Source organism: Salvelinus namaycush, chromosome 11, assembly GCF_016432855.1.
Source record: "Salvelinus namaycush isolate Seneca chromosome 11, SaNama_1.0, whole genome shotgun sequence".
In the NCBI taxonomy this organism is placed as follows: Eukaryota; Metazoa; Chordata; class Actinopteri; order Salmoniformes; family Salmonidae; genus Salvelinus; species Salvelinus namaycush.
The window spans coordinates 7,459,009-7,477,006 of NC_052317.1; the positions used below are offsets into that span (position 1 = coordinate 7,459,009).

Below are 17,998 nucleotides of genomic sequence, written 5' to 3' on the forward strand. Positions count from 1 at the left end.
AGATTTCTCGTTTAGTCTCGGTGGACTTCCAGGGCGAGTTCATTGTGTTCTTCCTGTGGATTGTCAGACATAATTTTTAATGCCTCTCCTGAGAGACTCCTCTCCATAAACTCTTCCTCTTCACCGCAGCCCGGCCTCCCCTCACCAGCCCACTTGTAAAACAGACACACACATTAGTCTAACTCATGTTTCCTCCAAGGCCCACTGGCCTGTCAGCCCAAAGCCTCAGCTAATCATTCAGTGTGTGTGTTTCCTTCATCCTTCTATGCTCATCTCTGTCTGTGTGTGTGTTTAAAAACTCTACATTGGCAGATATAGGCCTATATGCTGTACAATCACAATCAAACACCATGATTACAAAAATGGCCAGTTGTGAACAACCATTGAATTAACATATTTTAACAGAAAAAAATTGCCTCCCTGTTGGTAAATAACATTTTGAAACACAACACAGTGTAGAGGTTAGCAATCCGGGGACGTTGCAACCCCACAATCAAGGACCATTATAAAGGGTTTGTTCAAGTACATTTGGGCCTTGTCGATGAAATGCTACACATGGGTGGCATAGCTGTTTGTTTGTTTACTCAGCCTTGATTTTAATTACTTTACTTTCCATTTGGATATGCAAATATAACTAGGACCTTTTTTTTTTTTAATTGATTAGAAATCTAAACCTTGCCTCACTGAAAATGGTTCTGTCTGTCAAATTTGGAAAGCAATCCAATTTACTTACAAATTAAACGACTGCATATTTTAGGGAAAAGGAGTGTGTAATTTGTAGTGTTTTCAAGTAAATTGCTTCTGTTTCTACCCACTTTCTCTTTCCCTTAAATTAGAATTACAACAAAGGGAAGAGATGGGATGGATAACTCTGATTTTTTATTTTATTTTTTAAAAAGTCTGGCATAAATAACACACAAAATAACATGTACAAGCTTCTCACTATTAGACTACAGAAAAACACCCTTATACACAGTCGCCAATACCCCCTATCTCCATAAAGTACCATCGCATTGCATTATCCCTTCAGCTCTCATCCTTTTTAAACTAAATATGAGCAGTGGTTAGTAGAGAATATCAGAAAATCAAGTCTCTCCTTAACCCCAGGAGAAAATGTCTTACGAATCTAGATTACGTGACTACTAGTGACTTCTGCACAAGTGCTATCTAAATTTTACCCATTGGTCTTTGAGACTTTAAATCAACTCCCTCTTGCTCCATGTGAGAACTACAGTTGAAGTCGGAAGTTTACATACACTTAGGTTGGAGTCATTAAAACTCGTTTTTCAACCACTCTACAAATTTCTTGTTAACAAACTATAGTTTTGGCAAGTCGGTTAGGACATCTACTTTGTGCATGACACAAGTAATTTTTCCAACAATTGTTTACAGACAGATTATTTCACTTTATCACAATTCCAGTGGGACAGAAGTTTACACACACTAAGTTGACTGTGCCTTTAAACAGTTTGGAAAATTCCAGACAATGATGTCATGGCTTTAGAAGCTTCTGATAAGCTAATTGACATAATTTGAGTCAATTGGAGATGTTGTGGGTGCTTTGCTGCAGGAGGGACTAGTGCACTTCACAAAATAGATGGCATCATGAGGAAAGGAAAATTATGTGGATATATTGAAGCAACATCTCAAGACATCAGTCAGGAAGTTTAAGCTTGGTCGCAAATGGGTCTTCCAAATGGACAATGACCCTAAGCATACTTCCAAAGTTGTGGCAGAATGGTTTAAGGACCACAAAGTCAAGGTATTGGAGTGGCCATCACAAAGCCCTGACCTCAATCCTATCAAAGTTGTGGGCAGAACTGAAAAAACGTGTGCGAGCAAGGAGGCCTACAAACCTGACTCAGTTATACCAGCTCTGTCAGGAGGAATGGGCCAAAATTCAACCAACTTATTGTGGGAAGCTTGTGGAAGGCTACCTGAAATTTTGACCCAAGTTAAACAATTTAAAGGCAATGCTACCAAATACTAATTGAGTGTATGTAAGCTTCTGACCCACTGGGAATGTGATGAAAGAAATAAAAGCTGAAATGAATCATTTTCTCTACTATTATTCTGACATTTCACATTATTAAAATAAAGTGGTGATCCTAACTGACCTAAGACAGGGAATTTTTACTCAGATTAAATTGTGAATTGTGAAAAAGTGAGTTTAAATGTATTTGGTTAAGGTGTATGTAAACCTCTGACTTCAACTGTATCTCTGATCATGGCCATTGATACCTAGCCTGTGTTTGATGCTTTGCATGTCTCTCTGCTTCCCTCCCTCATCCATCACAGTAAATGTGAATGTCGGCCAGGTACAGAGTAGTAGGCTACTACTCTCAATCTCCCCACTATATGCTTGGTAATCTGTGCCAAGGATACCTTCTCTCCCCATTGGAGAACAGAGACACTGTGAGACAATGTATTCTGCAGCTTCAGATGGTCAGTACAAACGCAGCCCATATGCAGCGTCTCACTCCCCTTCCCTCAGCAGATGAACTGGACTGATACATATGGTCCAGTAGGGTGCATGTTAGTATCAATGTAATAACTAATTGATGGTTTGTTTCCTAAAATTCATAAAAGTCCATAAATCAAAGCAATTTGATTATTTGAGTGATTAAAAACATCAAATTTAATGACACTTACATACAACTAAAGCCATGAACAGTGTACACCGACACAAATGGACCCATTGGACAAGATCTATAAGCTATGCGGCAGACATTGTCTCTGATTGGGTTAATACAAAAGACATCACATTGGCCCTGCCCACCGCTCATTATTAACTACATAGTTTGGTTGCTTCGTACTCCACAGAGTTTGGTTGTCTGGCACTGAAAGCCTGTAAGGAAGCCAGTATTCTGGTCACTTCAGAGCTGGACAGTTTCAGTCTGTGACGGAGCAGACATGAGAACAGGTCCATCGGTTGAGCCCCTGGAGGAGAGAGTCGGTTGACCCTGTAGCGGATCTCCACCAGCTGCAGCAGGGCCGAGTCCTGGGATCCCTGAGTGTACGGGTAGTCCAGCTGCAAGATCAGGTCCTGGATGGTGTCCGGGTCAAAGTGCATGCTGTATCCAAACAGCTGCATGCTGTTGATCTTCATGTAGCCCATGTTCTGGGATGAAGATGCCACCACTGGTTTCACGGTGCCCTCCGGTGATTCCAGGTACACTGTACTAGCGTTCCTGTGTCCCCTAACCTCTGGCCCTGGAGCCAATCCTGGCACCGAATCCCTAATGCGGCTCCTCAGGTAGAAATGCACTGTCTCGAAAAAGCTCTTCCACCGGTTACCCAGCGTCAAGGTCCAGTTGTAGCAGTCCAGGGGGATATCCAGCTTGGTCCGCTCCCAGTTGGGGTAGCCATGCTGGCCGATGGGCATGGTCCAGCTCTCCGAGTGGCTGCCCCCGAACGGGTTGACGAACACGGACAGCGCAGGCTCCAGTGTGCTGTTCTTGGTCAGGCACACCTGGAGCGCCACCCCCAGGAGCATGTGCACACGGTTGGACTTGTAGCGGTTGCTCTTCAAGGTCAGCAGCATCCTCTTCCGCCACGACGGGTCAAACCAGGCGTTGAGGCGAACGTCGTTGCTGACGAAGATGCCGTGCAAGGTGATGCTCGGGTCCCGGTGCTGGAGCAGGTAGCACAGCTCCAGGTCCTGGAGGTCGCGGTCGCTCTCCAAGCCCAGGTAGGGGTCCGTGGGGTCAGGCACGGCGGGTCGGCACAGCCCCTGGCCCAGGGTAAAGCCCAGGTTGCAGCTGGAGCAGCGGGTGCGGTTCTCAGTGGAACAGGAGGTGCAGCGGGGGCCCTCTCCTACTGAGCAGGGGATGGGGCCCTGGCAGGGGGGGTGGAGGTAGGGGCAGGAGCAGCTGCGGGTCTCCACAGAGTACAGGCCGATGTGGTCATTCTCACTGCAGTACAGAAGGGACAGGATGTAGCTCAGCCAGTAGCGAAGGGGTCTGAGGACAGAGGATAGAACATACTGTAGATGAGGGTAACTTCTTAGTCACTTTACATTTTGATTTCTTAGTAAATTTACGTTTTCTTTTGTTTTGGTAACTTTTGTTAGTCAATTTTCTTGTTTTCTGTCCATGATATCCAGTCAGGTCCAAAATGATTGGCATCCTTTATAAAGATGAGCAAAAAAACCAGTATAAAATAAATAATATTTGTATGCAAAAAAAAAAAGGAAACTTGGTTACAACTGGATCTTCCAGTGAAACAATAATCCCAAACACACATCAATATCCACAAAGAAATGGTTAATTGGCCACAAAATCACAATCTCAATCTCAGGACTTAAAACCTGTGGTTAAAATTGAAGAGCGCAGTCCATAAGCGCAGACAAAGGAAATCAAAGAACTGGAAAGATTCTGTATGGAGGAATGGTCTAAGATCCCTCCCTCCCTCCCGAAAGGCTCAGTGACATTATCCTCGCAAGGTGAGGTTTTGAAAGGTATTGGAAACAGGGGTGGCAATCATTTTAACCCTTATCTTTTTGCGCAAAAAAAATACTTGTTCAACAAAATCTTTCTCTGAGCAATTGTATTAGTATAAACATTATTAAATTGGAGCATACAATATAGCTCAGTGTTTATTTTATAGAGTCTTATTTGCTAATCTTTATCAAGGGTGCCAATCATTTTTGACCTGACTGTATGTGAAAAACATCTCATCAGACACAGCAGGATTCATACTGCACATTAACAGCAACAATATCGTAAATTGAGTGGGATAGGCAGATCAGAAGCCCCATTTCTGCTCTCGTAGGCTCAGCTGTTGCAATGCAAGCCAAATCAGACCAAAATGAACATGTTCATCTAGTCGGGAATTCCCCCTGAGTAGGCAGGTGGGTGGCGATGGAGAGAGCCACACGAACACACACACACACACACTTTTTTGTTCAATGTATGAATACGGCATATACTAACTCAGTACAATTAGAGCTATTAAAGAATAAAAAAAATATGGGATTCTGATAAGGTTTCATGGGAACACATGCAAAAAATGTACACGTTTAATAATTCTGCACCTCTATCAAATCCCCCTTTTACTACCAGCGAGGTGTAATAAAGCAGTGTAATTGGATTGTGGATTGAGGAAGCAGAGCTTGCCTATGGCAGTAGAACTGATGTATTGTGCCATTTAGTTCATTTCCTATACAAAGAATGGCTATCAAAACAGAGCGTTCAGGAGAGAGGAATCCATCACCGTGAAGTTATGATAAAAGGAGAGCTGCTCTGGAAAGCTGGAGTAACTAATAATGGATGGGCCAGGTAGCAGGGCATAGGGCTGAACCAGGAAACCACAGTAGTCACAGTGCTAAAACTACTTATAGTTTACTCAGTAACAGTATTTTTAGAGGTACAGTAGCATGGTCCCAGATCTGTTTATGCTATTTTGCCAGCTCCAGTAAGCACAAAGAGTTTTGGGACCAGGCTATCCAAATTCTAAATTGAATGTACTTTAGACTGTAGTTTTGGCGGTTAACATTTAATGAAAGAGATTAAAAGGGATTGCATGTAATGAGTTACTTTAGAAGAGGCGTGATCTAAAGCGCAAATGTTTGAATGTCAAAACGTTTGTTCTTCATACTTCTTTCTGAGTGTGGACATCCCACATTATCCGAAGACTTAATGTGACCTAGTATGTAGGCCTACCACAACTCCTGAGCTCTGTGGTCTTAGATACTTCGGATAAGAAAGTAGAAACGGTTCTAATTGTACTGCAATAAGCGACTGCCGGTCGTCCAACTATCCTTAATTCGGGTTTTCCCAGGTGAGACTCAATTTCTACCGTCAGCACTTCTTGTCTCCTTTCAAAACTTCTCAGCTTTTGTTTCCCAAAAGTGCTTTTTTTTCTCGTACAGTGCATAAATCAGTTGCATAAATACAAGACAAGGAATTTTAGTGGGGACCTCGGGTTAACGGACCCCCTAAAAATAATCTGTACCTCTCCCTCTGCAGCACTATTCTGGGCTGATGGCGGCATCTCTTGCTAAGACTGAAGAGCTTGTTAGCGGCGCGACGTGCTTTGTCGAGGAGCAGGCCGCTCGTGGTCTCCAGCTGCCTATAGCGTTGGAGCAGACCCCCATCCATCCTCCACAAGTGCTCCACGACAGATGTGTTCACGGCGTAATGGGTTGGCAACCTTCCAACAAAGCTTTGGAACTCCTCTGGAATAAAACCAAAATAAGAAAAAAAACATGAATAAGTAAAGTTTTATTTTCTGGCGGGGAGGAACATGAGCCATTGAGCCATTTACCATAAGAATGTGGTAAAATGTGTCTGTTCTCACTGTATTTGTCTGTACATGAAAAGCAAACAAACCCAAGTATGAATAAACAATATGTTGTTCTTATTGTTTATGACTTGCTGGAGAACAGAACTGACATTATTTAATTGGAGCAAAAATGTATCATATTTTATTAATCACCTGTCTGTAATTTGGAGCAGTGAGGGATGGTTATCCAACCTCAGTCATTAAACTGGTCATTTATCAGATGGTGAGTAACTTGGAGTGGGTGCAAAAATACACTTCCAGCTGTCTACGGTATCGAAGCAAGACCATTTAAATCGCCACGTTAACCTATTATATCAAGGTTTTTGTTGAAACAGGGGTATTTCAGAGGTCTTTCAAAGGAGTGAGAAATACATCGAGACACTTTTGTTATGTGAAGGTTGAAAACTACTATGCACCCTACTCCACGACCATATCTCAATGAAAAATTGGACAATGGTGATTTTTATTATTTCCATACATATGAAAGCTTATTGAATGCGAGCCTGAAGACCCGACTCCCTACATTCAACACTACATTGTTGCAAGTCATCAACAAGCTGGCTAAAGCAGAAACATACTGGCACCCAGCCTACTCAATTGTCGCTCATCACCAAGTACATTGGACTGTTGCATATTCAACTAACTCCAGTAGACACCTGATTCCACAAACTCCTGGTTGGCCAGTGTCCAAGCCTCCCTGAGGCGCAGCAGGTTGTTCTCCAGGGCCTGGAGGTCCGTCTGTGGACAGTTGCACTGTGGGAAGTCCGGGCCGCACTGGCACCAGCAGTCACTGGCCCTGCAAACAAACTGGCCCTCCGAGTTACAGCCGATGTAGCTGAGGGCTGCCTGGACGAAGCGGCTCCGCAGGTAGACTGGTAGAATTACCTGGAGTCCTGGGGAGGCAAGTGAGACGTAGGTAAGTATTTTGGGGTGTAAGAAGGCACAACAACCAGGCACTGCAGCTACATTTATTTTGAGGATATACCAATTACAGTCCTCCAGGGGTATGAATACGTTCCTTGTGGGTTAGCCTCGAGAGCCAATTCGATTCCATATAGGAACTACTATCCCCTGTATTTGCTGCATTGGACCTTCTTAAGAATGCACCCCATATAGAGGCAGCTGTAGTAAGTTACTGTACAGTAGTCCCTTTAACTTATTGGGAATAAATGAGTAAACCATGAAAGCCACACCTGATTCATTCATGTTCTTCCAGAGTGATACACCTGTTGACATTTTGTCTGTAGATGTAGTTTCAGAAGTACCTTGTAACTGGATCTTGTTTTCTGGACTGTGGACCAGTACTGAGCTGATAGAGTCAAGGTTGTCATAGTTACTGCATCCAAGCGGGCCCGTCCTGGTTTCAGTCACCTGGGGAGGAAAGGTACCAAATGAACTGTCAATGTTCATTAATTTACCCATGTTTTGTTTCCTGCATCAAACATCTAAACACATTCTGTGGATCTGAATGAGTTCTGAGCAATTAGTGCTTTTTGAGGTCGGTTCGGTTTCGGTTCAATGATTAAAAAAGAATCACGGTTTTCGATATTGGTTTTGATTATTTTGTTTGAATGCTGTAACAACAATTGAATAATAATAAAACATTTAATAATCATAACAAAAGCCCCATGATGGTAGTGGTAGTATTATTTTCATTCCAAGGCATCATATCATCTCTGCTGTCTGACAAAATCACAATTTTTTTTAGGTTAAAGTAAATAAGGCATACTTTTATGACTGCTGAATTACCCCCCCCTCCCCCCAACACCCCCACCCCCTTGCGAGCAAAACATTTTAGCAGCCCCCCTCATGACGGCGAAGAGAACAAATATACGTTTTAAAGTGCATTTCCTGCAATTCTACACATTTTGCCATGGAAGCAGAGAGAAGTTTTTGCAATTGTATAACTCTCATTTAATGCAATTCTAATCATTTTGGCATGGGATGGAGAGAAAAATGCGCAATTTTACAGCTAGAGATACCTCGCGAAGCAACAGCTGCCACTCTATATCCCCTCATGATTGTGCATTCTTCTGCCTCTTCCATTGCAGACAAAAAAGAAACGCAGACCGGACAAGTAGATGCACAATGGATTATGGTCATTGTAGTTCATTACCACTCCCTAGTACATCGCAGAGTTTAGAGGTCCTGATTTATCTCTAGAGAAGCTGTGCAATGTGCGCCTTGAGCTCACAGAAAACCCCCCGAAAAATAACTGACATTTCTGTTAATTGCTCAGCACTAATCTGAATGAATAGTATACTACATAACCAAAAGTATGTGGACACCTGCTCGTCGAACATCTCATTCCAAAATCACGGGCATTAATATGGAGTTGGTCCCCCCTTTGCTGCTATAACAGCCTTCACTCTTCTGGGAAGGCTTTCCACTATATGTTGGAACATTGCTACAGGGTCACTGTATGTTGGAACATTGCTACGGGGTCTTGCGTCCATCCAGCCACATGAGCAGTAGTGAGGTCGGGCCCTGATGTTGGCCGATTAGGCCTGGCTCAGCGTTCCAATTCATCCCAAAGGTGTTCAAAGGGGTTGAGGTCAGGGCTCTGTGCAGGCCAGTCAAGTTCTTCCACACAGATCTCGGCAAATCATTTCTGTATGGACCTTGCTTTGTGCATGGGGGCATTGTCATGCTGAAACAGGAAAGGGTCTTCCCGAAACTGTTGCCACGAAGTTGGAAGCACAGAATCGTCTAGAATGTCATTGTATGCTGTAGAGTTAAGATTTCCCTTCACTGAAACTAAGGGGCCTAGCCCGAACCATGAAAAACAGCCCCAGACCATTATTCCTCCACCAAACTTTACAGTTGGCACCATGCATTGGAGCAGGTAGCGTTCTCCTGGCTTCCACCAAACCCAGATTCGTCCGTCGGACTGCCAGATGGTGAAGCATGATTCATCACTTCAGAGAACGTGCTTCCACTGCTCCAGAGTCCAATGGCGGCGAGCTTAACACCACTCCAGCCAACGCTTGGCATTGCGCATGATGATCTTAGGCTTGTGTGTGGCTGCTCGGCCTTGGAAACCCAATTCATGAAGCTCCTGACAAACAGTTATTGTGCTGATGTTGCTTCCATAGGCAGTTTGGAACTCGGTAGTGAGTGTTGCAACCGTAGACAGACGACTACGCACTTCAGCACTCAGTCCCGTTCTGTGAGCTTGTGTGGCCTACCACTTCGAGGCGGAGCTGTTGTTGCTCCTAGACGTTTCCCCTTCACAATAACAGCACTTACAGTTAACCGGCACAGCTCTAGCAGGACAGAAATTTGTTGGAAATGTGGCATCCTATGACGGTGTCACGTTGAAAGTCAATGAGCTCTTCAGTAAGGCCATTCTACTGCCAATGTTTGTCTATGGAGATTGCATGGCTGTGTGCTCGATTTTACACACCTGTCAGCAACGAGTGTGGCTGAAATAGCCAAATCTACTAATTTGAAGAGGTGTGCACATACTTTTGTTTTATATAGTGTATGTGTGTTCCAGTAGTGTACTCATTAAAGAAGAACATCAAGCCTTGGCATTCGCAAAATGTTGATTTTGTGGACAAATAACCATTTCTTTGTGGTTTTTGTTGTGTGCTTGGAAGATCCACATGGGGCCAAGTTTCAGCCTCCTAGCAGAGGCAACCAGGTTGATGGCTAAAATGTCCTGGTATTGGGTAAAGTTCATGATGCCGTTGACCTTAACAAAGGCCCCAGGACCAGTACAAGCAAAACCGCCGCATAACATCAAAGCTCCACCACCATATTTTACAGTAGGGATGGGGTTCCTTACTGCTTATGCATCCTTATTATGACGCCAAACCCACCAACGAGTGGCCAAAGAGCTTTATTTTCATGTCATCCAACAAACGTAAACGTCTGGAGTTCGCTAAACGGCATTGGCACTTGGATTGGAACTGGTGCTTTGGTCAGCTGACATGAAAATAAAGTTCTTTGGCCATGCCCACCAGCGGTGGGTTTGGTGTCGAAATAAGGATGCATAAGCAGAACAGAATACCATACCTACTGTAAAATATGGTGGTGGATATTTTATGTGATGTGTATATTTTGTTGTTATGGGTACACATTCTTTACCGACAGAATCCTGTCCATCTGTCCATCCCTTGAATATATAATTGGAACACATGGGTACAGCCTGATGGAAATCCCATGCAATTCTTATGACTTGAAACATGTTAATTCTCAGCAGTTTCATCTTGAGACAGACTATGCTACAACTCTTACATACTAAATCCGCACAGCGGGAGTCCGACAATAAGAAAAATCAACACGCTACACTTAGACTATTTCACATAAATAAATTATCAACAATAAAATGTTGGCAGCAGCCTATCCACTTGCCCCCCGCCCCCCCCCCCCCCCCCCCACACAGAAACATAGAAACAAAACAACACAAAGTCCCCACAGCAGCAGCACAGGTTTAACAGTTTGACCTCCTATTCTGTATAAACTAACCAATTCTGTATTAACCTATATTGCATATAGTAACCTATTCTGTAGTAACCTATATTGCATATACTAACCTATTCTGTAGTAACCTATATTGTATATACTAACCTATTCTGTAGTAACCTATATTGCATATACTAACCTATTCTGTAGTAACCTATATTGTATATACTAACCTATTCTGTAGTAACCTATATTGCATATAGTAACCTATTCTGTAGTAACCTATATTGTATATACTAACCTATTCTGTAGTAACCTATATTGTATATACTAACCTATTCTGTAGTAACCTATATTGCATATACTAACCTATTCTGTAGTAACCTATATTGCATATAGTAACCTATTCTGTAGTAACCTATATTGCATATAGTAACCTATTCTGTAGTAACCTATATTGTATATACTAACCTATTCTGTAGTAACCTATATTGCATATAGTAACCTATTCTGTAGTAACCTATATTGCATATACTAACCTATTCTGTAGTAACCTATATTGCATATACTAACCTATTCTGTAGTAACCTATTCGCATCTAACTTCAACTCCGTATGCCCAGAGGCAGAGGGCAGTCTAGGGCCTCTTACCCTGATGGCAGTGGAGGCAATCTGGAGGTGGTGGAGCCGGCGCAGAGTGCTCTCCCTGTCGGTGAAGTAGGAGGCAGCCAGCTGGTGAAGGGCCTCCAGGGTCACCGCCCCTGCCATGGCCCCCGTACCGTTGTGTCTGCTGCCCTCAGCTCCAGCCCCTGGTTCCGGGTCGCGGCGTAGCTTCCTCTTATCCACAAATATCGTCAAGGACTCCTCCCCTGATTACAAAGCAACAGGAAATGAGGAAATGGGAGACTGAGAGGCTGGGCCAGAGACGTTAATCAATGGTAATTATCTCCCATCTCTCCTTCAGGGAGGTTCCAATTATTCAATGACTGTGTTGAAGAATGGTAATGGGCAGAACACATGGTCTATGTTTAATCTCATCCCAGTTCAACAACCATACTGAACAGAGCTCTCTGCTTTAGTGTATAAAGCTCTTTATGCACATAACATATATGTATACATCACATCCAAACTGTGTCATTTCCAAGTTACATTTGGAATCGACCGCTTCTGCAGAAGAATCTGTTGTAGCTAAGTTACTGAGTGTATCTCAGACACTGAGAAGAGTAGGTTTTGACATGAGAGTCATACAAAATTCCCTCTGCCAAAACACAGTTATTTTTAGTCTAAGACATCTCCCAGGGAATAATACTGCTGTAATGCGGGTCAAGTAGGAACCGACGTTCGGAGCCTCCCTTTACTGTACCTCCCAGCGTGGCGGACAGTAGGAGGTGAGTCCCGTACTTCTTGATGATTTTCTCAGTGATCCGGCGGAGTGTGGGCCGCCGCCCAAGCTGCCTGACCGTGTGCATGAAGTCAGGGTCGAGGGGCGGAGCCAGGCCGCCACTGTTGTCACGCCACTCCACGGCCAGGCTGTTGACCTTCCATCGGCCAAACTCCCTGTAAACAACGTCACGTTAACACGTTTCATACAATAGTTGATTGAGGTTCTTGATTTGCGGAAGGAGTTTTAACTTTGTGAAAACGTCACGTGAAACTCAATAGGCTGTTGAGAACATTCAGTCGAATGTAATTGTGGAATCTGAAAACATTCACAGATAAACCCCAATACAAACAGACACAACATTTGCAGACAGACACAAGCAGTATCTCTCTTACTCAGACTCCGCCACATTTGCTCTGACAGACTGCCACTGGCTAATAGACAGTAGGTCACTCTCAAGCCACATATGTTCACAGGTCTGTAGTGGTGGTGTTTGTGACGGTAGGACCTTATCTTGCAATTGTGTTTGTTATTGCGCCATTGCCTTATTTCTTTGTAGCTTCAAGCTAGCTGTTGCGATGGAAAGAAACCTCAGTTGGGCAATGTCTTTGCTTAGGTGATCTCCACAGTACCATACTGCTACTGTAGCATGAGTCCTTATGGGTGTCCAATGCAGCACTACGAATGCATAACAAGTGATATAAATTGTCAATGTGACCATGAACTACTATATGCCAGAGGGCCCATAAACCAGTGCAGCGTCCCTATAAGCATGGGTAACCATGTACCACAGCGTATCCTGAACCAGACCTGAGTGACCGTGAAACATCTTAAGACCTTGAGCCATTTAGAAGGCAATTAGAAACCTTTCAGGAAACCATAGAAATGCTTTGAGTATGAGCACTTTGGGGCATCCATAGCAAACCAAATACAGTGCATTCGGAAAGTATTCAGACCCCTTTACTTTTTCCACCTTTTGTTACGTTACAGCCTTATTCAAAAATTGATTAAATCGTTCCCCCCCCCCCCCTCAATCTACACACAATACCCCACAAGGACAAAGCAAAAACTGTTTTTTAGAAATGTTTGCAAACGTAAAACTGAAATATAACATTTACATAAGTATTCAGACCCTTTACTCTGAATTTTGTTGAAGCACCTTTGGCAGCGATTACAGCCTTGAGTCTTATTGAGTATGACGATACAAGCTTGGCACAACTGTATTTGGAGAGTTTATCCCATTCTTCTCTGCAGATCCTCACAAGCTCTGTCAGGTTGGATGGGAAGCGTTGCTGCACAGCTATTTTCAGGTGTCTCCAGAGTTGTTCGATCAGGTTCAAGTCCGGGCTCTGGCTGGGCCACTCAAGAAAATTCAGAGACTCCCGAGTTGTCTTGGTTGTGTGCTTAGTGTCGTTGTCCTGTTGGAAGGTGAACCTTCGCCGCGGTCTGAAGTCTGAACGCTCTGGAGCAGGTTTTTATCAAGGATCTCTCTGTACTTTGCTCCGTTCATCTTTTCCTCGATCCTGACTAGTCTCCCAGTCCCTACTGCTGAAAATGATCCCCACAGCATTATGCTGCCACCACCATGCTTCACCGTAGGGATGGTGCCAGGTTTCCTCCAGACGTGACACTTGGCATTCAGGCCAAAGAGTTCAATCTTGCTGTCATCAGACCAGAGAATCTGGTTTCTCATGGTCTGAGAGTCCTTTAGCTACCTTTTGGCGAACTCCAAGTGGGCTGTCATGTGCATTTTACTAAGGAGTGGCTTCCATTTGGCCACTCAACCATAAAGGCCTGATTGGTGGAGTGCTGCAGAGATGGTTGTCCTTCTGGAAGGTTCTCCCATCTCCACAAAGGAACTCTGGAGCTCTGTCAGAGTGACCATCAGGTTCTTGGTCACCTCCCTGACCAAGGCCCTTCTCCCCCGATTGTGCAGTTTGGCCGGACGGCCAGCTCTAGGAAGAGTCTTGGTGGTTCCACACTTCTTCCATTTAAGAATGATGGAGGCCACTGTGTTCTTGGGGACCTTCAATGCTGCAGAACATTTTTGGTATCCTTCCCCAGATCTGTACCTCGACACAATCCTGTCTCGGAGCGCTACGGACAATTCCTTTGACCTCATGGCTTGGTTTTTGCTCTGACATGCAATGTCAACTGTGAGACCATATTTAGACAGGTGTGTGTCTTTCCAAATCATGTCCAAATGAATTTACCACAGGTAGACTCCAATCAAGTTGTAGGAACATCTCAAGGATGATCACTGGAAACAGGATGCACCTGAGCTCAATTTCGAGTCTCATAGCAAAGGGTCTGACTACTTATGTATATAAGGTATTCCTGTTTTTATTTTTAATACATTTGCAAATAACATTTCTAACCTGTTTTCACTTTATCATTATGGGGTATAGTATGCAGATTTAATGAGGAAAAATGTAAAATAATCAATTTTCGAATAAGAGTGTAACGCAACAAAATGTGGCAAAGAGAAAGGCTCTGAACACTTTCCCGAATGCACTGCATGTTCACCATTTTATATCACAAAGCCCTTGTGATTCACCACTAACTGTTTGCGATGACCGTTACTCGCTACATACAGAGTGTACTGACACGTGTCACATCGACCATCAAGTGTTAATTACACAGTCACATCCCATTGGGGACATGCAAACTCTAGCATTCTTAAGACACAATTCTCTCTCCAGTCTCTACAGTCAAGACTCCTACTGCTCCGTCCTCATGGGAGGCAATCAAATCACTGCCACGAGTAACGATCGGCAGGGAAATAATTGAGGAATAAGGCCGGTGTGGAGAATGTCATTACATCCAATCATCGTAACGAGAGGCAGACTGCAGTGCCTCTCCGGTTGTCACTTGATGGGCACTATAGATCGCACCCCGGCGTTAGCCTGCGGTCTTATTCACCAGTGAGCACTTATGGATTGGAAGCAGGGATACTACGCTAACGCTACACTGGTGGATAATAGTCTGACAGCTTCCTGTTCAAGACCCAGAGCCATGTGTAATCAAATGCGGAGAAACGGGAAGGCACCCCGGGGAAAATGGAGAGCCGGTCGAGAGGAAAAACGGACACCAGCGGTCTGTCGGTTTAATCACTTGTAACTGAATCCGATGTTAATCCACATGGTTACGTCGCTATGGTTATATTCCAATCCAAACAGAGGACGTTTCAAAGCGGGATTGAATGGATACCATGTTGCTTTTTCTCCATCCTCGAGAGAGAATTAAAATCAGTAGGAGCTGTTCAGGGAGATGGGTGATGGGACTCTGTGTGCTCTCAGAGAAGACTATAGCATTCTCAGAGCCAGTAGAAAGTCTCCTTTATCTAGCTTACCACAAGATGGTGAACAAGTACTGAGCCATAGTGGACCAGCAGGACCATATTTATAATGGACAAAAATATAAACGCAACATTCAACAATTTTACTGAGTTATCGTTCATGTAATGAAATCAGTCAATTTAAATAGATAAAATGAATCTATGGATTTCACATGACTGGGCAGAGACGCAACCATGGGGGGGCATGCCAAGCAGCTCTGGATTAGTTTTTCCCCACAAAAGCACTTTATTACAGACAGAAATACTCCTCAATTTCATCAGCTGTCCAGGTGTCTGATCTCAGGTGATCCCGCAGGTGAAGTTGCTGGCTATGTAGGTCCTGGGCTGGCGTGGTTTACACGTGGTCTGCGGTTGTGAGGCCGGTTGGATGTACTGCCAAATTCTCTAAAACAATGTTGGAAGTGGCTTATGGTAGAGAAATGACCATTCAATTCTCTGGCAACAGCTCTGGTGGACTTTCCTGCAGTCAGCATGCCAATTGCATGCTCCCTCAAAACTTGACACATCTGTGGCATTGCGTTGTGTGACAAAACTGCACATGATAGAGTTTCCTTTTATTGTCCCCAGCACAAGGTGCACCTGTGTAATGATCATGTTGTTTAATCAGCTTCTTGATATGCCACACCTGTCCAGTGGATGGATTATCTTGGCAAAATACAAATACTCACTAACAAGGATGTAAACAAATGTGTGCACAACATTTGAGAGAAATAAGCTTTTTGTGCATATGGAAAATTATGGGGATCTTCTATTTCAGCCCATGAAACATGGGACCAACACTTTACATGTTGCGTTTATATTTTTGTTAATTATAGTAATGCCATTATATTGTTAATTGCAGTGGCACAAGGCCAGCATCATCCTATACTTTCCAATGATCATATATGGTTCCTTGGAAGTTTGAGCAGTACAAACACCTGACCTTCCATTTATTCCAGACCATTTAGGAATGTTTCAGACGATACTGCTTTTCTAAAGCAGTCGGTATCCTTTCTGATACAGAGCATGAACCAGAGTGGAGAGTGTATTCAACCAAGTACCACCAATCCAAAAGTTAATATAATTTTAAGAGCACATGACCTCAATTTCAATTTACACTAGTTCTACAGAAACCGTACCCATCAATGCAAATGTTGGTGGACATCCAGTGTATGTGTACTTATGTTCGTGTTGACGTCTGTGTTGGCGCCACATGGATTTGCATGTCCTTGGTGAATGTATGCAGTTGAGACACTAATATACAGTGCATTCAATGTGAGGACTGAATTATAGCATACAGTTCATTCAGAAAGTATTCAGACCCCCTATATGCCATCTGAGAGTTGAGAATCACATACTATAGGAGTGAAGTGTTGTTCAGAGAGGGAGATGTGCCACAGAATAGCCTCACTTGTGTAGAGCTATGGTATTGGGCAAAAGAGGGGTGGGGGCAGGGGGAGAGATGGAGGGAGAGAGGAGAGAAAGCAAAGATAGATATGGAGAGAGAGATCACCTGTAGATCTTGTATCTGGTGGTGTAGCCCTGCTGGTGTCTCTCCACAGACTCTGTAAACTCCAGGGAATTGTGGAAGGGCCCTTTGTCCGACAGCAGCCAGCCCATGGGCCCAGCACCACCGCCATCACTTGGTCCGGCCGCGGCGGCAGCAACCCCAGCCCAGGTCCAGCAGCAGAACAGGCCCAGAGCGACCCCCTCCCATAAGAGCAGCACAGGCACCTGTCTAAGACCGATACCCTGGCAGCTCATGCTTCACCCAGCGACTCCTCATCCTCTCCAAACTGTGGCTGTGTCCTGGGGGGGACAACCCATTTGAGGGAATTTGCCAATTGGGGAATGTTAGCCTACTTTAATTGCGATATTTTATAAGCTTTAGTATTGTAACGACCCTATCCCACTTCTGACACCAGTGTAATGAAACAGGAGGGAGCGGGTCTCGAACCCTCGACCTTCTAGCCCGAGGTCCGGCGCGCTATCGACTGTGCCGCAAAAGCATGCTCGTGCGGCAGAGTCGATTTCCGCGCTTATAAACACAGGGTCGTTACACTATTGTACTGTATATGATATTGCATGAAATTGTACTACACTGAGATACTTGCTATATTAAAGAAAGATTGAAAAGGAGAGCTGTGATAAATTCAATATAAAAAACGTAAAAAACAAGTACATAAATCAACATTAACATTCCTATGCAATTTTCCGTGCATTTCCACGTCATACTTACAGTTACATACAACTTGTGAATAGATAGTCCTTATATTGTAAAATAATTTGCTTGGGTCCTTACCTGATTTCTGAAAGTGTGGAGACCAATTATGTTTATTTTTAATGACTCAAAGAGATATCGAGGTTACACGAGCCCTGATAAAAGGTATTTTCATTTTCCGTGTGGTCAAAATATGAAATAAATTCGCGCAACTGCCCGTGTTAGAATTGATGCGAGGCTGAAATACCAAACAAGGGGGAAAAAACGTTTATTTTTCCTGCCTTCTGAAAATAAACCACTTTATATTCCAGAGCACATACATCCAAATATTGGAAGGCTCCTCCGTAGATTGCAGGTGGATCTCA

At 43.8% G+C, this 17,998-nt stretch overlaps 1 protein-coding gene across 1 annotated transcript; it reads right to left on the reverse strand.

Moving 5' to 3' along the window:
* Positions 1-2,788: 2,788 nt before the first annotated feature.
* On the reverse strand, positions 2,789-17,176 carry LOC120056253 (BMP/retinoic acid-inducible neural-specific protein 3-like). The gene is made up of 7 exons (XM_039004502.1): positions 16,926-17,176; positions 12,058-12,251; positions 11,346-11,563; positions 7,551-7,656; positions 6,942-7,178; positions 5,956-6,178; positions 2,789-3,962 (listed from the first exon to the last, which is right to left on the reverse strand). The coding sequence occupies exons 1-7, from the start codon at positions 17,174-17,176 to the stop codon at positions 2,789-2,791; spliced, it is 2,403 nt and encodes an 800-aa protein (XP_038860430.1).
* Between the last annotated feature and the right edge of the window lie 822 nt (positions 17,177-17,998).